The 27890-nt window shown below is 41.8% G+C and overlaps 1 protein-coding gene across 1 annotated transcript in view; it reads left to right on the top strand.

The window, feature by feature from the left end:
- The window catches only part of gulp1a (GULP PTB domain containing engulfment adaptor 1a), a 301457-nt gene that overhangs the window by 188981 nt on the left and 84586 nt on the right, over positions 1 to 27890 (top strand). Inside the window, 1 exon segment of the mRNA XM_055161647.1 lies at positions 8419 to 8494. Within this exon segment, the coding sequence (XP_055017622.1) occupies positions 8467 to 8494 (28 nt within the window). The 5' untranslated portion in view covers positions 8419 to 8466.

The raw sequence follows: 27890 nt of genomic DNA, 5'->3' as shown, positions 1-27890 counted from the left end.
CTAAAACAGGACTAAACCAGGACTAAACAAGGACGAGACCAGGACTAACACAGGACTAAAAAAGGACTAAAACAGGACTAAACAAGGACTACAACCAGTCTAAAATAGGTCTAAACCAGGACTAAACCAAGACTCAAACAGGACTAAACCAGGACTAAAACAGGACTAATCAGGGACTATAACGGGACTAACACAGGACTAAAACAGGTCTAAACCAGGTCTGAATCTGGTCTTAACCAGGACTGAACCAGGACTAAAATAGGACTAAACCAGGACTATAACTAGAGTAAAACAGGACTACAGTCAGTCTAAAGCAGGCCTAAAACCGGTCTAAACCAGGACTAAACCAGGACTAAAACTGGATTAAACGAGGTCTGAATCAGGTCTTAACCAGGACTGAACTAGGACTAAACCAGGACTAAAACAGGTCTGAACCAGGACTAAAGAAGGTCTAAACAAAGACTAAACTACAACTAATTAATCAGGACTAAACCAGAACTAAACCAGCAGAGAACCAGGACTTAAAGGACTAAACAAAGACTAAAACCGATCTAAACCAGGACTACATCATGAATCAAAACAAATTGAAACCAGGACTAAACATACGAGAGAGTTTGCCCTCAGTGACCTCCTCACACTCACACTCACACTCAGGCTCAGGCTCAGGCTCAGACTCAGACTAAAACAGGAAACCTTGAGCGCGTCTGGACCCCGCAGGTGTCCAGAGCGGTGACATCATCGTGACATCACCGTGAAATCGTTAGAGCGGGTGTCACCTCCTCCCAGACGGACAAACAAACAAACAGACCCCGAGCACGAGAGCGGAAAAAAAATACTTGAAGAATGATTCCAAGTCTGTGCAAGAAGCCGGTGTTTACGGGTCGCGTCCTGCACTCGAGTCGCTCTCCTGAGCTTTAAGTCATGTTAGAATGTTTCCTCCTCAAAGACACACCTGGACTTCTGTTTTGTCTCATTCACACACGTTCCGCTGTATCTTAAACTCGTCTTTACACAAGCAGGTGGCAGTTACGGTTAGGATCTGTGGAGAGGCGCTCACAGTAAGAACGCGTGTTTTCCGAGGTTTTATTGAAACGCTTGTAACTGGAATTTAAAGCCATTCGTTCCAGAAAAGCTCACTGAAGTCGAGTCAGACGGGGACAGTCGGACTAAATCAGGTCAGGACTGAAGTGGATCAAAACCAGGACTAGATGTGGGCTAAAGCAGGACTAAACCAGGACTAGATGTGGACTAAAGCAGGACTAAACCAGGACTAAACAAGGACTAAACCAGGACTAAAACAGGATTAAACAAGGACTAAAACAGGACTAAACAAGGACTAAACAAGGACTAAAACAGGACTAAACAAGGACTAAATCAGGACTAAAACAGGACTAAACAAGGACTAAATCAGGACTAAAACAGGACTAAAACAGGACTAAGCAAGGACTAAAACAGGACTAAAACCGGTCTGAACCAGGTCTATAAACCAGGACTAAACCAGGACCAAAGAAGGACTAAACCAGAACTAAACCAGCAGTGAACCAGGACTAAAAGGACTAAATCAGGACTAAACCATGTCTATAAAAGACTTGTTGTGTTTTGTTTTATTCAAATGTTTGAGTAATAATTTATTATAAGTCTGTCTATATGTCCAAAGCTTCAAATGCTCTGCTCCACCTTGTGATGTCATGAAGTGGTAGTTTTTATGTGAACACCTCCTTGGTCTCGGATTGGTTTAGTCCTGGTTTAGCCCTGGTCTAATCCTGGTCTAGTCCTCGTTCAGTCCAGGTACAGTTTTCAGGGTTTTTTTTTTTTTTTTGCAAACACACGTCATTGACAAAAGCTTTTATGGAAATTGATTTTTGATTCTTACACTGAAAAAAAAAAAAAAAAAAAATGAACCTGTCTCAGAAACAGAGACCTTTTTTGTTCCTCGGGTGACAAATTCAAAAGTGCACTCACATCAAGTCGAATTCACACATGGTTTGATACAAAAACGAGTCCAAGGTCCAAGGTCCAAGAGCCAAAAACCTGGACCTGACTCGGTCCTGACCCAACAAACACAAACAGCAAACTCAGACCCAAAGTTATTCACAATTTCAGATTAAACCAGGTCAGGACTAGATGTGGACTAAACCAGAACTAAACCCAAACTAAGGATTAAAACAAGACCAGGTCTATACTGGGTTTTAAATAGGACTAAAGCTGGACAAAACAGGACTAATTCAGTTTAGGACTGAACAGGATTCACACTATGTGAACTAAACCTGGTTCTAAACATGGACCAGGACTAAACTGGGACTAGACCAGAATCAAACCTGGACAAAACTATGGGTAAAACTATGGACAAAACCACGACTGTATGTGGACTAAACCAGGAGTGAACCAGGGTTAAAACAGGACTAAAACAGGATTGAACAAGGACTAAAACAGGACTAAAACCAGTCTAAACCAGGCCTGAACCAAAATTATTCACAATTTCAGACTAAATCAAGTCTGGACTGAACTGGAATTAAACCTGGAATAGATGCGGACTAAACCAGAACTAAACCTGTCTAAACTTGGACTAAAGCAGGATTAAAACATGACTAAAACTGGACTGAACCAGGACTAAACCAGGACAACAGCAGGTCTATACCAGGTCTTAAATAGGACTAAAACTGGACAAAACAGGACTAATTCAGTTTAGGACTGAACAGGATTCACACTATGTAAACTAAACCTGGTTCTAAACATGGACCAGAACTAAACCGAGACCAGATCAGAATCTAACCTGGACAAAACTATGGACAAAACCAGGACTGTATGTGAACTAACCAAAGGACTAAAACAGGATTGAACTAGATCATAACCAGATTTGAAACAGGACTAAAACAGGACTGAACCAGGAATAAACCAGATCTGAACCGGGACTATAACAGGACTGAACCAGGACCAAAACAGGATTAAAACAGGGCTAACAGGACCAAAACAGGACTAAAATAGGACAAAAAACGATCTAAAACCAGTCTAAACCAGGTATAAAACTAAATTATTCACAATTTTGGCCTATTTCAAGTCAGGACTGAACTGGAATTACACCAGGAATAGACACAGACTAAACAGAACTAAACCTGACTAAAGACTAAACTAAACCATGACTAAAACAGGACTGAAACAGGAACTAATAGGACTAAACTGGACAAAACAGGACTAATTCAGGTTAGGACTGAACAGGATTCACACTATGTGAACTAAACCTGGTTCTAAACATGGACCAGGACTAAACTGGGACTACACCAGAATCAAACCTGGACAAAACTGGACAAAACCAGGACATGTGACTAACCAGGACTAAACTGAACCAGGAAACCAGGACTAAACAGGACTAAAACAGGACTATAACAACTGAACACAGGATAAAACAGGCTAACAGACCAAAACAGGACTAAAATAGACTAAAACCAGTCTAAACCAGGTATGAACCAAAATTATTCACAATTTTGGACTAATTTCAAGTCTGGACTGAACTGGAATTACACCAGGAATAGATCAGGACTAAACCAGAGCTAAACCTGACTAAACTTGGACTAAAGCAGGAATAAACCATGACTAAAACAGGACTGAACCAGGACTACAGCAGGTCTAAACCGGGTTTTAAGTAGGACTAATTCAGTTTAGGACTGAACAGGATTCACACTATGTAAACTAAACCTGGTTCTAAACATGGACCAGGACTAAACTGGGACCAGACCAGAATCTAACCTGGACAAAACTATGGACAAAACCAGGACTGTATGTGAACTAACCAAAGGACTAAACCAGGACTGAACCAGGACTAAAACAGGACTGAACCAGTACTAAAACAGGACTAAACCGGGACTAAACCAGGACTAAAACTGGTCTAAACTAAATATGAACCAAAATTATTCACAATTTTGGACTAATTCAGGCCAGGACTGAACTGGAATCAAATCAGGACTAGGTGTGGACTAAACCCAGACTAAACTTGGACTAAAGCAGTTCTAAACCAGGAATAAACCAGAACTGAACCAAGACTAAACCAGGTCTAAACCGAGTCTTAAATAAGACTAAAACTGGATCTAACAAGACTAATTTAGGTTAGGACTGACCAGGATTCACACTAGGACAAGATGTGGACTAAACCTGGACTAAACTGAGACTAGACCAGAATTAAACCCAGACAAAACCAGGACTACATGTGGACTAGACAAGGACTGAACTAGGACTAAAATAAGACTACAACAAGGACTACATTTATGAACTGAATCTGGACTGAATGAGGTCTAATCCAGGTTTAATCCAGGTTTAATCCAGGTTTAATCCAAGTCAAATCCAGGTCAAATCCAGGACTAAACCAGGTCTAATCCAGGACTTGGTCTTTGAGGTATGTGTCTGTGGAATGTGCCAGTCCCACCCAAAACCCTCCAACCCCAACCGGCCCCTTCAATTCTCATCCACTCCAGTGTTTATTTTAAAACCAGGACTAAACCAGAACTAAACCAGGACTAAACCAGGACTAAACATAGGACTAAACTAAAACTAAACAAGACTAAATATAAGACTAACCTAGAACTAAATCAGAAATAAACTAAGATTAAACGAGAAATAAACCAGGACTAAACATAAAATTAAACTGGAATTAAACCCAGACTAAACCAGGACTAAACCAGGACTAAACCAAGGCTTAACTAGATCTAAAATGGAACTAGACCAGGGCTAAATTATAACTCAACTTGGAATTTTTTAAGGACTAAACCTGAAGTGAACTAAGTCTAAACTAGAACTAATCAGGAACTAATCCAGAACTAATCCGGGACTATGACTAAACTTGAGCCAAACTAGAACTGAACCAGGACAAAAACCATTACTATGATAAACCTGGAGTGAACCAAGTCTAAACCAGGACTAAACCAGGACTAAGACTAAACAAGAATTAAACCAGGACTGAACCAGGAATAAACAGGGACTAAGCCAGAGCTAGACCAGGACTAAACTAAGAACAGACCTGAGCAAAACCAAGACTGAACCAGAACTAAACCAGGGCTTACTCTGATCTGAAATGGTACTAGACCAGGGCTAAATTTTAACTTAACTTGGAATTAAACCTGCAGTGAACCAAGTCTAAACCAGGACTAAACCGGAACTATACCTAGATTAAACCAGGACTAAGACTAAACAAGAACTAAACCAGGACTGAACCAGGGAAAAAACAAGACTGAACCAGGACTAAACCAGAACAGTAACTAAACCAGGTTTTAACCAGGTCTAGTGTCTGAAATGAAACTAGACCATTTTATAAAGACAAAACCTGGAGTGAACCAAGTCTAAAACAGGACTAAAGCAGGACTAAAACTAAACAAGAATTAAACCAGGACTGAACCAGGACAAAACCAAGACTGAACCAGGAGTAAACAAGGACTAAGCAAGAGCTAGACCAGGACTAAACAAGGACTAAAACAGGACTAAACTAAGAACAGACTTGAGCAAATCCTGGACAAAACCAAGACTGAACCAGGACTAAACCAGGGCTTACCCAGATCTGAACTGGAACTAGACCAGGCTAACTTAACTTGGAATTTTATAAGGTCTAAACCAGGACTGAACCAGAACTAAACCAGGACTAAATCAGAACTAAACCAAAACTGACCAGGACTAAATAAAATCAGGACTAAAGGCAGGTCTTAATCCACTTTGTGTGTGGCATTTGCAGTGAGTGGTTTAATGAGAGGCGAGCGGAGAGAGGAGAGTGTCCTCTGGGGGAGACTGGAGTGTGAACAGAACATGGAATCAACACATTCAGATGTAATGAACTGTTTCCAATCTTGTGTTCAGCACAGAAAAAGACACATGACGAGAGACTTTATGATCATTATTACCGACGACACGTGCTCAGTTAAAGGTCCCGAGCACAAAACTGACTCTCGTGCGCTTTGAGCCGTGTTATAATGTTGCTACCTCATCAAAAAGTTGTGTTCTGTTTCATTCATGTTTGAGTTATTAATGTGTCTACATCTCCAGAACTCAAAATGCTTAGTTCCACCTTGTGATGTCATGAAGTGATAGTTTTCAAATTAACATCCTGGAAGAAAAATCAATATCTAGCTAAATAAAAATGACTTAAATTAAGAATAGTGCAAAAAGTTGTTGTTTTTCTTATTATAAGTGTATTTGCAAGTACCAAAAAGTGCATTTACAAGTACAAAAAGTCTTCCCCTGGTAGATGTTTTTTTACTAGTAAAGTGAAATTTACACAAATCATTGTTAAATCATTGTTAAATTACTCTTAATTCAAATCATCTTAACTTGGCTAGATTTAGTTTTGTTTGGGGTTTTTTTCAGTTATTTTAAAATTTCATTCAGTAGAGACTGACAATTCCAGGGCTGAAATCCTCCAAATGATTCTAGTGAAGGTGTGTGGAGTTTAAAAACACAGTGGAGCTCCTCCTGTATAATCATGTGACACTGCAGCACATTTTCTGTTTCAGAGAAGAACTCAGTGTAAATGTGCAGGGTTTGTGTGTGTGTGTGTGTGTGAATGAAACAAAACACAAGTCCAGGTCTGTTTGTGATGAAGAAACATTAGAACATAGATCAGAAAATATCCTAAAACAGTATGGGATATATATATATATATATATATATATATATATATATATATATATATATATATATATATATATATATATATATAATTTTTTCACTACAACCTGTAATCTGCTGCTGTAGTTGAGTCATGTGGCTGTAATAAAATCTACAGGACCAAGAATACACGTGAAAAAATGACCCTTTCATACAAAACATACAGCCAAACAAACAAACAAACAAACAAAAAAAGTGACAAAAAAAAAAAAAAAAAAAAAAGCTTAATTTTGGGTCTTAGCTTCAAAGGTGCAAACTATCAAGTCTATAAATAAACTCAAAATATCCTAGTCAGTCTGGTGCCACCTAGTGCCTCCACTCCATTTCATTTCTCTCCAGCAACTAGATCAGGAATCACACTAGACGGTTTGTAAGAAACCTGGAAACTCAAGTTTGAGCACCAGCCAATCAGTGAAGAACTATACATTCTGCTTTAGCAATGATTCCCAAGATCGAGGATTTAAAGCCGGAACAAAGAGAATGTTTGGCTGATTGGTCTGTTATTAATGTTGATATCCTGATTTACAGACAAAATAGTGAAATAAAAACCCCAGGATCATGTAGAGCAGGGCTGTCAAACATACGACCAGGGAGCCAGATCCAACACCTTTAATCTGGCCCTCAGATGATTTTATACTAAAATATTGGTAATTTTCTGTGGTGTTTATCACAGCAGCGTCTCCAGCGTCTCTGTACGTGGCCCCTCCCACCAGAGCAGCACAAATGAAGACTTGTCTCTTTCCAAACGCTCTTAAAGGACGATCGTTTTGACTGTTGACCGTGACACCCTCATAAGAAAAATGTCCAACATGAGAAAAGTGGAGCCGAGTGCAGGATTTTACAAGAAAAATTGATTTATTCCTATTTGCAAACAAGTTCATGTTAAAACATTGTGTTGAAATTGTATTTTTCTTAAAGTTTCAGGTTGTTCATAATATTATAATATTTTTTAAAAGAAAGAGTTCATCTATTAAAAAAGATGTACGTAATAGATTTGTGTTTCTCTGCATAAATATTTGAACTTCTTTTTATTTTTGGGGTTTATATGACATGAGTTTTCTGATCCGGCCCCTTTGGGATCAAAGTAGGTTGGATACGGCCCCCGGACTAAATGAGTTTGACACCCCTGATGTAGAGGGTTAATACATCTATTTTGACATGCCACTTTTTAGACACTGATGTCTAATTGTCGGAGTAGCGGCATAAACATTTTCAAGTGTCCCACTACTTCGACTTTTTTTTGTTTGTTTGTTTTTTTTTTTCATTTGTCAGAGTAGCGGCACTTGACAATTTTTCAAACATTCCGCTTTTCTGACAATATTACTGTGATAGGCACATCTAAACCGAGGCATGTCGTAATGAAGGGATGTCGGAATAAGCGACGGACCCCGGTTCATACGATCATTTTAAGACCAAAACGTTGAGGCTCACAGCAGCGGTCACACAGAGAGGGACCATGATTTTTCAATGTAAAGTCACCTGGAGCCGATGGAGCCAGAAGTGCACCCATGAACACTTCCAGCTCAGAACACGACGGCTCGGGGATTAGCTATGTCCATTTATACATAGAGGAAAAAATAAATAAATAAATGCTCTGCTCAAGTGCGATGTGGTTGTTTTAGATGAATATTGTGATTTAAAATGTCCAAATGATAACAGAATGATCCACCGGTGTCAAAGATTATAAACTATAAACAGGGTAATTCTGCTTTAAGTCTGTGTTTTTGGCGTGTGCTGGTGGAATTCTTCTGAAAAGTTTCTCGTTGTTTATTTCAGGTGGGACTTTGGCACGGATCTGGAGGAGCCGACTGGAGACTTTACACCATGAACCGAGCCTTCAACCGGAAAAAAGGTCAGACACAAACTCAGACGAGGAGGGAGGGACTAGGACCAGCTCAGTCCTGCTTCAGTCCTTATTTAGTCCTGGTTTAGTCCTGGGTCAGACCTGGGTCAGTCTTGGTTTAGTCCACGTGTAATCCTTGTCTAATCCTGGTCTAGTCTTGATTCAATCCTGGTTTAGTCCTGGTTTAGTTCTAGTTCAGTCCTTGTCTAGTTCTGCCAGTAGTGGTCCAGTCCTGATTCAATCCTGGTCTTTTCCTGGTCCAGTCCTGGTCCAGTCCTGGTCTAATACTGGTTTAGTCTTGGTTTGGTCCTGGTCCAGTCTCTGTCTAGTCCTGCCAGTAGTGGTCCAGTCCTATTCAGTCCTGCCCCAGCCATGGTCCAATCTTGGTCCAGTCTTAGTCCAGTCCTAGTCCAGTCCTGGTCCAGTCCTGATCCAGTTTTTGTTCAGTCCTGGCCCAATCCTGGTCCAGTCCTGGTCTAATACTGCTCTAGTCTTGGTTTGGTCCTGGTCCAGTCTCTGTCTAGTCCTGCCAGTAGTGGTCCAGTCCTGATCCAGTTTTGGTCTAGTCCTGGTCCCATCCTAGTTCAGTCTTGGTCTAGTCTTGGTCCAGTCCTGGTCTAGCCCTGGCCCAGTTCTGGCCCTGTCCTGGTCCAGTCCTGGTCCAGTCCTGGTCCAGTCCTGGTCCAGTCCTGGTCTCATCCTGGTCCAGTCCTGGTCCAGTCCTGGTCTAGTCCTGGTCCAGTCCTGGTCTAGTCGTGGTCAGTCCTGGTCCAGTCCTGGTCCAGTCCTGGTCCAGTCTAGTCTGGTCCAGTCCTGGTCTCATCCTGGTCCAGTCCTGGTCTAGTCCTTGTCCAATCCTGGTCCAGTCGTGGTCCAGTCTTGGTCCAGGCCTGGTCTCATCTTGGTCCAGCCCTGAACAGGTTTAGTTCTGGTTTAGTCCTGTTTTAGACCCAATTTAGTCCTGATTTGCATCTCATTTGGTCCATATTATCCATATTATCCTGGTCTAGCCCTGGCCCAGCCCTTGTGCAGTCTTGGTCCAGTCCTGGTCCTGTCTTGGTCCAGTCCTAGTCCGTTTCTGGTCCAGTCTTGGTTAAGTCTAAGCAGGTGCAGAGTCCAGATGGTGCAGTGACCGTGATGAGTTTAAATCTGCTTAATTCACTTCCTCTCCCTGCAGGGGGCGCCCTCAGGGACTTCAACACAGACAGGAGTTTTTTTTTTTTTTAATAAATAAATTTAGCAGGAGTCTTCTTTGGTCAAACTGTCCAAGGTTAAACGGCGGACTATCAGATGCAACAAATGTATGTGCATATGTTTACGGCGCCGACCTGCTCATGTATTTTTCATCACTTTATTATTCAGACGTTATAGAAAATAAAACGAAACACAACAAAAACAGCCGACTTTAATACTGTGTGAGAGAACTGAAGCAGGATGGATGATACGCACCAAATGAGATGCAAATCAGGACTAACTCAGGGTCTAAAACAGGACAAAAAAGGGGCTAAACCAGGACTAAAAGAGGACAAAGACAAGACTAAAGCAGGACTAAACTAGACCTAAACCAGGACTAAACCAGAACTAAAACTAGCACTAAACCAAGGCTGAACTAGGACTAAACTAGGTCTAAACCAACACTAAACTGGGGCTAAATCAGGACGGAACCACATCTAAACCAGTTCTAAACCAGGACTGAACCAGTTCTAAACCAAGACTAAACTAGTTCTAAAACAGGGCTAAACCAGAACTAAACCAAGACTAAAAGAGTTCTAAACTAGGACTAATCCAGTTCTAAACCAGGGCTAAACCAGGACTAAACAAGTTCTAAACAGGACTAAACCAGAACTAAACCAGGACTAAAACAGAGTTCTAAACCAGGACTAACAGAGTTCTAAACCAGGACTAAACCAGTTCTAAACCAGGACTAAAAGAGTTCTAAACCAGGTCTAAACCAGGATTAAAAGAGTTCTAAACCAGGACTAAACTAGTTCTAAACCAGTTCTAAAATACATCTAAAGTAGGACTAAACCAAGGATAAACCAGTTCTAAACTAGTTATAAACTTGGGCTGAACCAGGACTAAAACAGTTCTATACCAGGACTAAACTGGGACTAAACCAGTTCTAAACCAGTTCTTTGTGGGTCTGACAGTCCAGTGGAGGTTGTAGAGCAGAGTCTGACAGAGTGGGAGATGTAAACGGTCTCTTTCAGACTCAGATCAGAGCGTCTCTGTTAATGAGTCTCTCTAAAAATACACCACATTTGAAATTCTTATTACATTTCATCTGCATTTTTGAAAAAGAAGGAGAAAAAAAAAAAAAATCATAGGACAAAAACACAAACAAACATGTGGCTCAGACGGATTTAAATTTTTATGTAATCCACTTCTAACCAGTGCACGGTTATTTCAGTTGTGTCCTTGGGCAAGACACTTCACCGTCTTATTGTGTGTGAATGACGCTCAGTGACTCGTGAACTGAATCCTGATTCGAGAGCGAAAAAAAACTGAATTAAACCAGCACTAAAACCAGATCTAAACCAGGACTAAACCAGTTCTAACCAGGGCCAAACCAGGACTAAACCAGAACTAAGCCAAGAATAAACCAGGATTTAACCGGGACTAAACCAGGACTAAGCCAGGATTGAAAAGGGACTAAACCAGAGTAAACCAGTAATAAACAAGGACTAAACCAGTTCTAAACCAGGACTAAACTAGTTCTCAATCAGGATTGAACTAGGACTAAACCAGGACTAAACCAGAACTTAACCAGGACTAAACCAGTTCTAAACTGGTTCTAAACCAGGTCTAAACCAGGTTTAAAGGAGGACTAAACCAGGACTAAACCAGTTCTCAGCCAGTTCTAAACCAGGACTAAACCAAAAATAAACCAAGACTAAATCAGGGCTAAACCAGTTCTAACCAGGTCTAAACTAGGACTAAACCAGAACTAAACCAAGAATAAACCAGGATTTAACCGGGACTAAACCAGGACTAAGCCAGGATTGAAAAAGGACTAAACCAGAGATAAACCAGTTCTCAACCAGGATTGAACCAGGATTAAACCACTAATAAACAGGACTAAACCAGGGCTAAACTGGGACAAAACAAGTTTTAAACCTGGACTAAACCAGTTCTAAACCAGGATTGAACCAGGACTAAACAAGGACTAAACCAGTTCTAAACTGGTTCTTAACCAGGTCTAAACCAGGGTGAAAGGAGGACTAAACCAGGACTAAACCTGGACTAAACCAGGACTAAACCAGGACTAAACCAGGATTGAACCAGACAAACATGTGGCTCAGATGGATTAGAGTTTTTATGTAGTCCTTTTCTATCCAGCGCACGCTTATTTCAGTTGTATCCTTGGGCAAGACACTTCGCCGTCTTAGCTCGTGCGAATGACTCCCGGATCCTGATTTGAAGAGACGGTGCATCCAATATTTAGCTTTTTTCAAGACTAAATATTAGATGGGAGGACGGGGAGGGCATCTGACACACATACAGGGACACGGGAGGATTTGTATTTTTCCGCAGGTTTTATCAAATTGGAAAAGCCGTTATCGCGAGCGGCCCGGAAGCGTTCCACGGAGCGCGGACGGGCCCGAACGAACGAGCTCCGGCAAAGAAAGAGCGCGGCCTGTCCATTTAAACGTGATGGAGGAGGTGAAGAGGGAGGAGGACGAGCGCAGTGCCAGAGCAGCAGATTCACTGTGTGGCATTGATTGAGTGATGCGGAGAGATGGAGAGAGAGATGGAGAGAGAGATGGAGAGGGAGGGAGAAGGAGAGTCCACTTAGCTGTCCTGTAAAGCGTGCACCTCAGCAGATCCCATGGGGCGGCTCCGGGGGCTGGAACGGGGTCAAACTCTTTAATATGTGGAGAAGCGAGTCTGGATCTGGCCTATACCACACACACTGTATAGATACTGTATTTTTCAGCGATAAGGAGCGCCGGATTATAAGACGAAATATCAATAATGCTGAATTCTCTCGTTTATTTTCTTACGTTATGCACAGAGGATTATAAGGAGCGTTAAGCGAAATAAAACGGTCAGATCAAGTCAAACCAGGACTAGAACAGGACAAAACCAGGGCTAAACCAGGGTTAAACAAGGACTTAACCAGGTCTAATTCAGTTCTAAACCAGGACTAAACCAGTTCTAAACAAAGACTAAACCAAGGCTGAATTAGGACTAAACTAGGTCTAAACCAGGACTAAACAAGTTCTAAACCAGGACTAAACCAGTTCTAAAACTAGGACTAAACCAAGGCTGAATTAGGACTAAACTAGGTCTAAACCAGGACTAAACCAGTGCTAAACCAGAATTAAACTAGTTTTAAACCAGTTCTAAACCACTACCACTAGACCAGGACTGGACAAGAACTGGGCCAGGACCGAACCAGGACTGAACTAGGATGGGGCCAGGACTCGACCAAGATTGGGCCAGGACTGAACCAAAACTGGACCAGGACTGGACCAGGGCTGGGCCTGGATTGGACAGGACTGGACCACTACTGGTAGGACTAGACAAGGACTGGACCAGGACTAAACCAGGACTAAACCAGAATTAAACCAGTGCTAAACCAGAACTAAACTAGTTTTAAACCAGTTCTAAACCACATCAAAACCAGGGCTAAACCAGGACTAAACCAGGGATAAACCAGGTCTACACCAAGTCTAAAGCAGATCTAAACAAGGACTAAACAAGGAATAAGTCAAACTTTCTTCAGCTCATTCACAATAACTCAGCCCAGGCTAGAGTGATCGAATCCAACCCGAGCCCAATAAGCATTAATGTATTTGTGTCCAATCCCAATACAAATAAAATCAGTTTTCACAGGCTGACTAATGACACATGTAGGATATTGTTTGTGTTCCTCTCACAGACAGAGACGCAAAATGCAAACTCAGGATGGAGCGAAAATAATGAGAAGACTTTATCCCTCACCTCTCGTAAAGTTGTAAATTTAAACTGCAGCATCTCATTCACATTAGTCATAAAAATGGCCTCTGCAAATAATGACAGTTCACAAAACAGCACTGTGAATCCAGTTTGAGGCGTTCTTTAAAAGTAAAAAGGTAAAAGTAGTTGACGTGTGTTTGTTTACATCCACACAGCGCACAGATCGAGGTGAAGCTGCAGATTAGTGATCGTGACTCTACTTAAACCAGTGATGTTCGTTTTGTCTTCTTATATTCTTTAACTTCTTGGGTTCTTTTTAAAGACAATCTTCAATCCATCTTCAGAACTGTCACTGGTGTTGGTGGAGAGGTGTTGTATATCAGCTGTTGTTACTTCCTGTGGGCCTGATGGACCTGGCAGTTCGCTCAGACTGACCACGCCTCCCGTACCACATTATGGATCGGGACGGGGCTCGGGTCATTGGATCAGAAAACAACAAGTTCAAACGCTGGATCAAGGAGGACGGTGAAATCAGGAAACGAGGCACGGACAGCATTAACCGTGATGACGGAGCGTTCCTCCTTTCACACACCTGGGACACCCTCCTCCAGAGACACCGGGCAAAGGGAGGCGTGGTCAGTCTGAGCCACCTGCCAGGTCCATCAGGCTGACCACGCCCCTACAGGAAGTAACAACAGCTGCTAAACAACACATCACCACCAACACTGGGGAGAGTTCTGAAGATGCTTGCAGCTAGCAGCCCAAACATGTCAGCTAAGTAAATACACTTTACTGTATTGTCTTTAAGAAGAACCCAAGAAGTTAACGTGGCTCTACTTCCTGTGGACTTTATCACCAATTATGCTAAAAAATGCACTGAAGTATTGCACTTCATGTAACAAATAATAATAACACAGTTTCTGACTTGGATCTAAACTAAAAGTGCAGAGTCTCAAAGCGAGTGGTTTTACTGTAGACACCAAACAGCTAATGCACTGATGTATCCGAGTCCAACCCGACCAACCCTAAATATTTGTCTGAACCCGTCCAAACCCATCGAGTTCCGATAGGTCAGACTTTGGTCAGCTTTTCATGCTCTAGCCCGGGCGTCCATGATCCATTGGCAGATCGTAGTGGAACTCGTCCGGTTTTCCTCCCTGTCTTGGTGAATGTGTATAACTCAGCGAGGCTCCTGACTACAGTCTGCAATGCTCAGACAATCCAGCAGGTGGTGCAGCTTCATAGTTTACCAAAGTCGTACTAAAACATTTGGACAGATTTTTGAGCGCCGTGTACCACATAAAATTGGTGAACACAACCAGAATTAATACGTAAGGTGCACCGGATTATAAAATGCACTGTACATTTTTGAGAAGATTAAAGGATTTTAAGTGCACCTTATAGTCAGAAAAATACAGTACATGGATGTAGCCAAACTCACAAGCTGCCGCGTTCCGAACAGGAAGTGTTCATGAGGTCGCTTCTGGCTCCATCGAATCTGGCTACAACTGACTTTACATTGAGTGAGTAACTCAATGCGCTCGAGTCTCCTGGATATGAATTTCTGAGTATCCTGTGAGTGTATCTGTGAGTGTCCATGTAGACACAGTATTCAGGTTTCAGTCTCCTGGATATTCCAGTATCCCAGTGATGAGAAACAGGAGACTGTCTCTGAGTGTGTTTACATGTTTCCCGCTCATGAGTCTTATCCTGGTTCTGACAGTATTTTGGATGTGGTGTTTACATGTGCTCAGAGAAACCAGGATACTCATATCTCTGTAAACATGAGGAATCAGAGTATCCTGGATATTTAGACTGGTTGCTATGGTAACTATGGAACAGATATGGCAAGGAGCTAAACATGGACAAACTTTGCTAACTTAAAGTTTTTTAACAGGTTTCTAAAAACAAAACAGAAGACAAACATTGAAATAAGAACATGAGACCGTGGAGCTCTGTCACAGCTTCAGGAAAAGGCGTTTTTAACAGTTGAAAAATACAAATCAGTTTGGTCCAAGAGCGACACAAACCCCCACAGAGATGAGTCTGGGGTTAAAAGGTGACTGCATTAAACAGTAGACTGTTTTATTTTGTTTACAAGTATAAAATATTATTCCTTAAAAAGTCCTGGTAGGAGTTTGAGTCATTTTGGGAAAATAACTGCTAATACTGTTTTTGTGGCTTGAGTTCGCACATGCTCAGTACAGGTCCAGTTTGAGATGCTCTGGCAGACGTGTACATCACTGGGACACTGGCTTATCCAGGAGACTGAAATTAGGATACTGCATCTACATGGACACTCACAAAGCCATGAAACTCAAAAAAACCCCAATCATAACCGGAATACTCGAGCATATATCACTGGGTTTTTTCTCAGAGTATCCAGGATACTGTGGTCTGTAGATGCAGTATCCTGATTTCTAAAAACTGGAGCTGTACTAATGTGCGAACTAACAAAGACGGTAGGAGCAGTTACTTTCCCAAAACAACTCAATCTCCTACCAGGACTTTTTAAGTAATAATATTTTAAAATAAAGTAGTCTACTGTTTAATACAGTCACATTTTAACCCCAGCCTCACCTCTGTGTTTTTGTTACTCTTGGACCAAAGTTACTCTGTGAAACTTTGTTGTATTTTCAACAACAAAACGACTTTTCCTGAAGTTGTGACAGAGTTCTACAGTCAGTTCTTACTTGAATGTTTGTCTTCTTTTTAGTTGTTAAAAAAAAAAAAAAAAAACTGTTAAAAAGCTTCAAGTTGGCAAAGTTTCTATATGTTTAGCTCCTTGCCATATGGTAAAATGGTCACAATTTTATACAATGCTTTTTCACATTCAAGGTACTCAAACAATGAACAACAATGAACCACTCACCCATTCATACACCAGTGTACAGCGACATTAGGGGGCGAGGTAGATTTAGGTTACGTTTACACTGAAATGAATCACCATGTCACTGTATCGGAACCAATATCCGTCCACACATCTAATTTCCGCAAGCCTTCCCTATCCACACAGCTTTGAGCATATTTCTTTATATTTTAAAGAAACAAAACTTAAAACCACATGACTAATTTGCATAAACTAAGTGCTCAAAAAAACATCTCTCTCCTTGTGCACTGATGTAGTTCAACCTCTGTTGGACTAAAGGACTCGACTCAGTGGAATCTGAGTGTTCTTTCTGTGACAGAGGGGTGTTCTGCTGATGGTGAGTCTGTTCTGTGTTTCTGTCGTGTTGGAGATGGTTCATGTTAAACTTTTCAGAGATTATACGTGTGCAGGTCGTACACACAGACACACGTATAGATGAATGGACAAATATTCTTGCCTCTTAGTGTTTTGGCGGTGAATTACTTCGGGGCGCATAGACCTACATCAGAGTTTCAGTGTATCAGTGTTTTCAGGTGTCCACACAGTGCCAGATCAGATCTGTACACAGATGAATTCACCAGATCGTTCTGTCTCTGGAGCCGTTTTTCAGTCGAATTAGCATGGACGAACACTGCATCCACAATGAAAACATCTTGAATAAGTACTAGTGTGGACGGGGCCTAAGTGTCTTGCCCAAGAACACAACAACAGCATTCATTTGTGGGAGCTGGAATCGCACCGGCCAACCTGTGGGATCTGACCACTCAACCAATGATGGTCAAACCACCAAACTTCAGATTGAGGGACAAACTCTCTACCACCTGAGCTGCTCTCACCCCTATATCTGTGCTATTGTTACCACAGCAACCAGTCTAAATATCCAGGATACTCTGATGGCTCATGAACACAGGGACATGAGTATTCTGGTTTCTCTGAGCGCCTGTAAACACCACATCCAGAACACAGTCATAATAAGGCTCATAAGCGGGACACTGATGCGCATGTAAACACGCTCATTGTGGCTCCTCTCTCTGAAACTGCCGCTGTGAGCCTCGTCTTTTCAGCCTTAAAATGTTTGGATTAACTCGCGCTACATGATCCTGGGGTTTTTATTTTGTCATTTTGTCCGCTGATAGATTCCTACTCCTAATATATTACCATACATTACAATATATTCACAAATGTAAGAAAAGCAGTCCCTCCAGTCCTTATTTAGACCTGGTTTAGTCCTGGTTTAGTCCTGGTTTAGACCTGTTTAGTCCCGGTCTAGTCCTGGTTCAGTCCTGGTCTAGTCCTGGTTCAGTCCCGGTCTAGTCCTGGTTCAGTCCCGGTCTAGTCCTGGTTCAGTCCCGGTCTAGTCCTGGTTCAGTCCTGGTCTAGTCCTGGTTCAGTCCCGGTCTAGTCCTGGTTCAGTCCTGGTCTAGTCCTGGTTCAGTTTGATCTAGTCCTGGTTCAGTCCCGGTCTAGTCCTGGTTCAGTCCCGGTCTAGTCCTGTTCAAGTCCCGGTCTAGTCCTGGTTCAGTCCCGGTCTAGTCCTGGTTTAGTCCTGGTTCAGTCCTGGTGTAATCCTGGAGCCAAGTGTAAGAAATGCATAAAAATGCAACATTTTCACAGTATAGAATCAAATTATATTATTATATAATTACTCAGATAAGGACGGAGGGACTAGGACCAGCTCAGACCTGGTTTAGACCTGGTTCAGACCTTGTTTTGACCTGGTTTAGTCCTGGTTTAGTCCTGATCCAGTCCTGACGTAATCCTGGAGCCAAATGTAAGAAAATGCATAAAAACGTAACATTTTCACAGTATAGAATTGAGTCTGTTCAGTCCTAGTTTAGACCTGGTTCAGTCCTTATTTTGACCTGGTTTTGACCTGGTTCAGTTTTGGTTCAGTCTTAGTCCAATCCTGGTGTAATCCTGAAGCCAAACATAAGAAATGCATAAAAATGTTACATTTTCACAGTATAAAATCAAATTATAATGGGCTTTACACTCTTTTTATATAATTACTCAGATGAGGATGGAGGGACTAGGACCAGCTCAGACCTGGTTTAGACCTGGTTCAGTCCTTATTTAGACATGGTTTAATCCTTGTTTAGACCTGGTTTAATCCTTGTTTAGACATGGTTTAGTCCGTGTTTTGTCCTGGTTCAGTTTTGGTTCAGTTTTGGTCCAATCCTGCTGTAATCCTGTAGACAAATTTAAGAAAATTCATAAAACTAAAATTTATAGTAACACTTTCACAGTATAGAATCGAGTTTTTCACTTTCTTATAGGTGCATTTGAAACTTTCTGAATATTATTTTTATTATGAAATTGATGTACATTTGATTTGGAACTGGCTCCAAATTCCCTTCTTCATTCTCCAGCTTCCATGAGCTTCATTTGCCTGGATCTGTACTCTAAACGTCTGACGTGAAACTGGCTGAGTCCACTTCTCTTTGCAGTCTGTGAGGTTTACACTGAAGGCAGCGCAAACTTTGATTTATACGCTGTTTTTGACCAGAAAGAGCAGGAGCCAAAAAAAAAAAAAAAAAAAAAAAAAAAAAAAAAACAAGAAAAGAAAAGAAAGAAAGATTAGTGTTGAAAGGTAGTTTAAATAAAAAGTCTCTTCCCAAATCCCTGGTGAAAGACTTCCTGATGCACCAGAAGCTTTTTATATGAGCAGTAAACAGAAGAACAGCACAGGGTCTAAACCAATTATCTCTCCTCGTTTGTGATAAACCTTAATGGCTCTGTCCAAATGAGCCTCTCCACCTCTCCACCTCTCCTCTCTCATCCCTCCATCTCTCCTCCCTCTACTTTCTCCGTCTCCTTTGTTCTCCCTCTCTGTCCTCTTTCTCGCTGTCACTCTCTCTCCCCCCTCTCTCTGTCACTTTCTCTCCTCTCTCTTTCACTCTCTCCTTTCTGTCTCTCTCTTTTACTTCTTTCTGTTACTCTCCCTCCCCTCTCTCTCTCTCTGTCACTCTCTCCTCCCTCTATCTCTCCTCCCTCTGTCCCTCTCTCTCCTCTCTTCTCCCTCTCTCTTTCACTCTCTCTCCTCTCTCTGTCTCTCTCTTATACTTCTCTCTGTTACTCTCCCTCCATTCTTCTCCCTCTCTCTGTCACTCTCTCTTCTCCCTCTCTCCTCGCTCGCTCTGTCCCTCTCTCTCTCCTCCCTCTCTCTGTCACTCTCTCTCCACCCTTCTCTCTTTCTCTGACTCTCTCTTTCCTTCCTTCTCTCGTTGTCACTCTCTCTCCTCTCTTCTCTCTTCTCTCTGTCACTCTCTCTCCTCTCTTTCTTTTACTGCTCTCTGTTACTCTTCCTCCCCTCTCCTCTCTCTCTCTCTCTCCTCTCTTCTCCCTCTCTCTCATTGTCACTCTCAGTCCTCTCTCTCCTCTCTTTTCCCTCGCTCTTCTCTCCTCCCTCTCTCTGTCATTCTCCTCCCTTCTCCCTCTCTTGTCACTGTCTGTCCTCTCTCTCACCTCTCTTCTCCCTCTTTCTCTCACTCTCTCTCCTCTCTTCTCCCTCTCTCTGTCACTCTGTCCTCTCTTTCAATCCTCTCTCTCCTCCTTTCTGTTATTTCTCTCTTTAACTCTCCCTTCCTCTCCCCCAGTCGTTTTCCTTCTCTTCCCTTTCTCTCTTTTCATCCATCTTCTTTCTCTTGCCTCTCTCCATCCCTCTCTCTCTTTTCCCTCCCTCTCCCCTTCTGTCACTCTCTCTCTCTCCTTCCTCTCTCTGTCACTCTCTCTGCTCCCTCTCTCCTCCCTCTCTTCTGTGTCTTGTATCTACATAATGTGCATTGACCATTAGCACAAGTTTAGACCAGAGTAGATAAGAATCCCTCTCTCCTCTCCTCCTCCCTCTGTCTTCTCCTCCCTCTCCTCCTCTCTCATCCCTCTCTCCTGTGCCTTGTATCTACATAATGTGCATTGACCATTAGCACAAGTGTAGACCCGAGGAGATAAGAAACACTCGTTTGTTTATCACTGCAGCACGAAGAGCGATGGAGGGAGACAAGGAGGGATGGAGGGAGGGACGGCCAGAGAGACGGGGAGAGAGGGGGGAAAGAAAAGGGAAAGGTGAGAGGAAACAGAAAGGAAGAGAGAGAGAGAGGGAGGGAGAGGACTGAAGAAAGACAGAAAGAAAGAGAGAGAGAGAGGTGAGGGTAAAGAGTGAGAGGAAAGGGGAAGACAAAAGAAAAAAGACAGAGAGAGGGAGGGAGAGAGGATTGAAGAAAGAAGGAAAGAAAAGAGTGAGAGGGGGACAAGAAACAGAGAACGAGAGAGAGATAAGGTAAGAGGAGACTGAGAAGGGAGGGTAAAGGGTGAGAGGCTGGAAGAGGAGAGGAAAGAGAGAGGGAGAGAAAAAGAGGCTTTTTAAACGTTCATTTTGAATTTTGTGCGGCACTTTGTCTGAGACGAGAACACAGATTCTAAAAGAGACGACTGTCGGAACTGTCAGCTCTGCTCAGCCTTATCTACTCTCCTCTCTCCTCCTCCTCTCCTCCTCTAGCTCAGGACATTCTGACTTATCTAATATATCGGTTCAGTCGATATTAGGGGTGTAACGATAGTCTCATGATACGATATTGTCACGGTATGAACCTCACGGTACGATATTTATTGAGATATCAGATGAAAGCTCACGATATGGTTGGGAGACTCATGATATTATGATATTATACAGAATAACAACACTGGAATTATAAAATGCTTTGACCAGTCATTTCGTCGAACATTTATTGTCATATTCTGATCAATGACATTTTGAACAACTTGAAAACTTGTAGACAGCAGGAACATTGTTTGACTATATTTTTCGGACTATAAGGTGCAGTCAAACTCCTTTAATTTTCTTAAAAATCGACAGTGCACCTGATAATCCGGTGCGTTTTATGTATTAATTCTGGTCGTGCTTACTGACCTGGAACTGATTTGATGTGGTACACGGATCTCAAAAATCTGTCAAAATGTTTTATTACGACTTTGGTAAACTACGAAGTCGCACCACTTGATGGATTGTCGGAGCATTATGGCTATCGTAGTCAGGAAGCTGAACTGCATTAGCGCACAAGGAGCAAGCTGTTTTTTCAGAGTTTATAGATTATGCAAATGAGTCATGTGGTTTTAAGTTTTGTTTCTGTAAAACGTAAACAAATCCATCTGTCGTCCATTGTGGAAAATGGATCAAATCACTGGCTTTATATTCTGTGATGTATTTGGTTATTTTTTGATCTGTTGTGGGGCAGCACTGTTGTAAATCCTTCATGTATAGTTTTTTTTGTCCCGGCGTGATTTTCCTGAACACATTCCTGAAAATGTTCGGCATGTCGGTTTATCAAGAGTCCTGAGTTGATCGCCACGCTGCATTGGCGGTGTCTGCACACTGTCTGTTGTTGGTCCATCACCTTTTCTCCTGTCTCGTTTTTCTTGTTTCTTGTCATGACAAACCCAAAATGCTTCTAGACCTCAGACTTTAAAGCCGTGGTGCGTCCACAACGGGCGCACAGGCTGATGACATAACCGCAAAGGATTATGGTCCATGTAGTTTACTGTGCTACGCGCCACAGGAGCCCATTGAAAATTCTTATTTTTGCCTAAAGACACACAGTTTAATACACAAGAGGCCACAACGATATCATGGCGATTTTACTACAAGAATATCGTGATATCGCCAATATCATTACACTCCTAATCGATATTGGTTCAGTTGACATCGGTTCAGCTGACATCGGTTCAGTCGATATCCCATGTGGGTCTATAAATTGTGTAGTAAACATGTTTTACCGGCCCATAACATCTTTGTGTAATATTTGTGTGAGTTGTCCTGTAGTTACTTGAAATGATACATAATACTCTCGACACACATTTGTATAATATATATATATATATATATATATATATATATATATATATATATATATATATATATATATATATATATATATATATATATATATATATATATGTGTGTGTGTGTGTGTGTGTGTTTTGTTTAGAAAATAATACATTTTGCAGTCTCTGCTCTAGTATCGGTTGATTTTGGGTACTGGCAGATACTGGCAGATACAGCTGCCCTGGGGCAGACTGACAGAGGTGAGGCTGCCATTCTGCCCCATGTGCCCCTCACACAAACCCACAGGCAGCAGGGTCAGTATCGGGGTAGAAATGTTAGAACGTGTGATCTCGTTTGACAAAACACAACTTTCTTTTCTGTTGATGTCGGCAATTAGTGCCATATTTTACTGAACTGTGTCTAAAGAGAAACATCTGCTGATGGAAATGAGAGCAGATGGGACGTGTCAGGAAATGACAAATATCATTTATTGATACTTCTGCAGTGACATTTCGCCGAGGGGGATCTGCACATAGAAATCTTCAACAGTTACCATGGTGACACAAGGCACACACTGTCAAAATTGTTTTTTAAATGGTCTGAAAAATCAAGAAAAAATACAAAATGGATTTAAAGAGCACATTTTCAGAAGCCTGTGATGAGTCCTAATGTTCATGGTCCTGTTTAGGGGTTTAGTTTGTTTTTGTTTTTTGTTTTTTTCAGTGGAGCACTTCCTGTAGTACCACATGACATCACATGACATCACAAGGTGGAGGGTGTTTTCTGTCTGAGAGAAGAACTCAGCCAATATAAGCAGGGTTTGTGTGTTAAACATGTGTGAATGAAACAAAACACGACTCCAGGTCTGTTTGTGATGAGGAAACAACATTAGAACAAAGATCAGAAAATAACATCATAACGTAACAGCACAAATACTAGATCAGCTGTTGTAGTTTCAGCCACTTCACTGTGTTAAAACAAAGCTCAGACATGTCTTAATGACCCATTTGCTTTAAATGCAGTTCAGTGCATAAATGACAAGAAGTAGCCAGACATCCACTCATACCTGATTGACAGAACTATCCCCGCCTCCAGGAGAGCCTGAAATCTGCTGAAATCCTACGAGACACTGACATGAAACAGACAGAACAGAGACTCTTTCTGCAGGAGACATGCACCAAGTGTTTTGTCTTGTTTCGATAACGGTCTGGTGGCTCATGTTGTTGCCAGACTGAATGTTTTTCCCCTTAATATTGTAGCTCTTTACAGTGTGTTTAGCCGGGTTTTCGCCTGGAACACTAAAGAAATCTGGCCCCTATTGAACGAAGTTAAATAGAAGCACACGCCGTTCACAGACACCGAATGAACACACTCACAGTTCGTTCATCAGGCAGTAATACAGCATGTTCAGTTCACGTTCACCCAAAATATGAACGTGTTTGTGAACTTTCATTCAGTGAACACATTCAGGATGCACATGCATGTTTCTGTCTGTGCTGCACACTGCGCTCATCTGCATTATGAGGTGGTCCACTCCAATGTCCTCCTCGTTTTTAAAGATGTTGTCCATGTTCGAGGGAACTTGCGTCATCCAGTGTGACAGAAACCACGTCTAATGCTGCAGCAGTATCAGCTCCTCTATGGTGTGTTTTTTTTTTTGCACTGAGCAGTTTGGTATGCCACCACAGTGCTCTCAGGTTTACTGAAGCAGCATTCACAAAGTGGGATGATTGTTGGCAATATTTGTCACGTTTTTGCTGAAGAAACTCAAGTGGCTAATCAGCATGTTTGGAGTGTAAAGTCTTTAAGCCACGCTGTAATTTATTTGTTTTCATGCTGTCCGCTGCCAACACTTTTAGACACAGTAAACACAGCAGTCTTTCCTCGTTTCCCACTGTAGTCACAGTGAAACCGAGCGCTATGTTCACTTCTTCATATTTCCTAGTCTTAGGTTTCGGGAGACTGTTGTTTGTTTCATTATCACTGTCTTTCTCTTTTCATCCGTGTTCAATACTTTTCCATGGTTTCTCTTGAGGGTTTGTTGTTTGCTCTTCATATCTCATGTTCCGTGCTGTGTGTGCGTACGCTCGGCGCAAAAAACCCGACGCTATACTGCCAACTACTGTAGCGAATGTGCAATTACACTTTATTCTAGTATGTTAACAAAAAAAAAGCAAAAAAAAAAAAAGCATGTTCCCCGAGGTCACACGCGCCCCCCCAGGACTGCTCTAGAGTAACACAAGGAATCTAACGCACAACCTCGACACTAAAGTGAGCAGACGGACTAACCACTCTGCCACAGACCGGTCGCCACGGGGATAAACACGGCGGTTCCTACCTTGTAAATAACGAAGGAGCAAATGTTACGCGGCCAATTAGCACTAATGAAACTCTGCTTTGAATTCATCTGCTCCATTTGACGTCCCACCAGCAGAAGGAAAGAGGAGACAAGGGACTAGGAAACAACCGTGAGCAGAGAATACAAGTGCGACGCTGACGTTTTAAAGGCGCGCTGTGGATCTTTGTGGTTGGGGCGCCGTCACCTGCTCGTTTCGGTGTTTCTATGTTGTTTCTTGTTTCATTGCTCTGTCTGGAATGTCCCACAGTACGGCATTAAACAGTTCTACATCACATTTATTCAATTACAGGTGATTTTATAGCTCAAAAATACTCAGGAAAACAGTTAGCTCTGAAATCCGTGTATCATTCGTTCAGTCGTTTTTCAATATAAAACCAAAAATAAGAAAAAAAAAAAAAAAACAATTTTCTTCATTATTTGTCTCCAAAAAAAAAAAAAAAAACGGATAATGATTCATTTTGTCAGTTTTCAATTTTGTGCTTAAATAAAGAATGGAAAAAACGGATAACGTCCGTTTCCCGTTTACGTGACTTCCATGACTGCGATGCTGGACTTTTGCACCGTATACGGACTGAACCAGGACTGATCCAGGTCCAGGACCAAACCGGGACCAGAGCGGGACCAGAGCGGGACCAGAGCGGGACTGAGACTGGACCAGAGCGGGACTGAGACCGAGACCAGGCCGGGACCAGACCGGGACCAGACCGGAGGCTCAGAGCCCACGGCAGGTCCGGGGCTCAAAGCTGAGACTCAAACCCTGCGGAGGCTCGGAGTCAAATCTTGGAGTCTGGTCTGGTCCTGTTCTGGTCTCTGTCTCAGTCCCGCTCTGGTCCTGGTCTCAGTCCCGGTGTGGTCCCGGACCTGGATCAGTCCTGGTTCAGTCTGTATTTGGTGCAAAAGTTCGGCATCACAGTCAAGGAAGTCGTTTTCCGTTTTTTCCATTCTTCATTTAAACAAAATTGAAAACTGAAAAAATAAATTGTTATCCATTTTTTTCATTTTGGTTTTGGAGACAAATAATATATTGAAAAACGAATGAACGAATGATACACAGATTCTCTGAGTCTCTCCTCCCTTTGCTCTTCACACTAAGTCACTCCCCCTTCAGAGCACCATCGCAACACAATCAGCGTGCCTCCCGCTAATGACAATACTGGTTTGTCAAGTTGCTGTGTACAGTTTTGTATCATGTTTTTTGTATATTTATGGAGAATTGTCACGTGGGCTCGTACAGAATCGTACAGTCAACCGTAACGAGGGTTTGAAAAGGGACGTGGAGAGATCGCTAGATTACTCAAACATGCATGGATGGCATTTAAAACCTCTTCAGACATGTTTTTATTTAAGGAACATTATAACATGGTAGAACACTAAAAACAAAACAAACACAACACACACACAAAAAAAAAAAAAAAACACAAACAAGAGCAATCAGAGATATCAACCTGGTCCCATGAGGCGTCGGTGGGTCAGTTCATCACCACAGAAGCAGTTTATGAGGAGTCCAGTCCATATTACATGATCATTATATCCACAATACAATGTGTGTATGTGTACAGGCCCATGAACATTAGTGTGATGTTGGTCACACATGAGAATGTCTGTGTTTACTAGTGTGGAACCAAAATGTCATTGTTCATGAGTTGTGTGTATGTTAGTTGTGTGACTGTAGATCAGTGTGTTGTGTATCACCAGAAAAACAAAAAATGGAAATTATTTTTGTTCCAATTCGAATTTTAACGGCTACACTGAAAGAGAAAGTGAACTGTTAGAATTAGTGATGATCTCAAAAACTATGCATATTTTACTGTACAAATGCATAGAATTATAAATAGATAATAATTTTTCTGAGATTTTGAGACACTCCTGTTGCTCGAGCTCCCACCTTTGCGGAATTATGACCAAAAATGCATATTTGACCTTGTTTACCTTGACCTTCCAGTTTCAACCTGTACCGTTATGTGTGTGCCAACTTGTGTGATGATTGGGTGAATATTTTAAGCCGCAGGTGATTCAGAAATTGTCGAAATTGCAGATTCTTTATAATGACGTGACCTTTCAATTGACCCGTGTGACCTCAAATGACCTCTGATCCTCACCAAACTTTTTTTGCGGCATCGGGGACAGGGGCTTGTCCCACGTACCAAATTTGGTGACAATCAGAATTATCGCGGGTGGACAGACACACAGACAGACACACATAGTGAATACAAAACCTGGTCAACCTTTCGGGGACCAGGTAAAAAATGCATTTCCCATAAAACCGTTCTTTAAACATTCACATTATGCAGATCATTAAAGACCTTTTTCACAACAGCGCGGCACATCCGGGCCTTGTGAAAAAGGTCCATTAGTAGGTGGAAGCTCTTTTACTTTACTACTTTACTTTACTCACTTTTTATGTGGCTTTGGAGTCCAAACAAGTCCAGATATTTCACAAAAGCCTCCACGTTCCAAATAGAAGCTGAGCATCCATCTCGACTCTGGCGCCGGTTCACTTTCTACTGAAAAAAAAAAAAAAATCGTCCACCCTCCACTCTTTCTGTACGTGATGCAGTGAGCCTCGTCATTTTGGTCTTAAAACGCTCGTATTAACCCTCTCTACACGGTCCTGGGGTTTTGATTTGGAAATGTTGTCTGTAAATCAAGATACGAACATTAATAACAGATCAAGTAACTCCAATAACTGCTGGCCTTCTGAGCTTCATCCACGATCCACGTCTTTCTGCGGTTACAGCTTTGTCCATGAGCTTCACAGTTCCCTTTTATACGATGATGGACAAAAAGAATTAGATGAAAAAGTCCAAGGACCCACTGCCTCTTAGTACTTCTCTAAAAGTTTAGAAACTGTCAGTGGGGGAGGAAAAGTGAACATTTATTTGGATTAGATTCTTAGTAAAAAATAACGTGTGTGAAACTATCAATCTCCTCTTTTCTTTCCTCCTGGAGTTGTGTTTTGTTTCATTCTCACATGTTTAACACACAAACCTGTAGATTAAGGCTGAGTTCTCCTCTGTTCCACCTTGTGATGTCATGTGGTAATACCAGATTTCAAAAGTGAAAAAATGCAAAGCACACTCAGACAGCTGATGTCCAAAAGCTTATTTATTTTCAAAATAATGTTTTGGCAAAGAAAGCCTTCATCAGATATTTTTTTTTTTTGCTTTGGAGCACAGCACACAAAATGGTTGCCAGCCCAGGTGCCCATATACCCCTTCAATGAATGAGAGGTCCCAAAGTGAGGTCACCCAGTGAGTTCAGCCCACTCTACAACAAGAAACAACAGTTTAGAGACTTAGAGAAAAAACATTCTATAAAATACAGAAATAGTTTAAGTCTATCACAAAAAAACATCTTAGATGAAACTTCACATTCAGTCCATGAGGAGCAAGAGTCTTAAGTTGGTGAATCCAGAAGTGTCTCTTTTTGACAGGAGCATTTCAAGATTCCCACCTCT

This window comes from Boleophthalmus pectinirostris, unplaced genomic scaffold, assembly GCF_026225935.1.
Source record: "Boleophthalmus pectinirostris isolate CB_2022bp ecotype Guang Dong unplaced genomic scaffold, ASM2622593v1 HiC_scaffold_1, whole genome shotgun sequence".
NCBI classification, from domain to species: Eukaryota; Metazoa; Chordata; class Actinopteri; order Gobiiformes; family Gobiidae; genus Boleophthalmus; species Boleophthalmus pectinirostris.
Note: the sequence above shows the minus strand (reverse complement) of the source record. Positions and strands in the feature narration are given on the sequence as shown.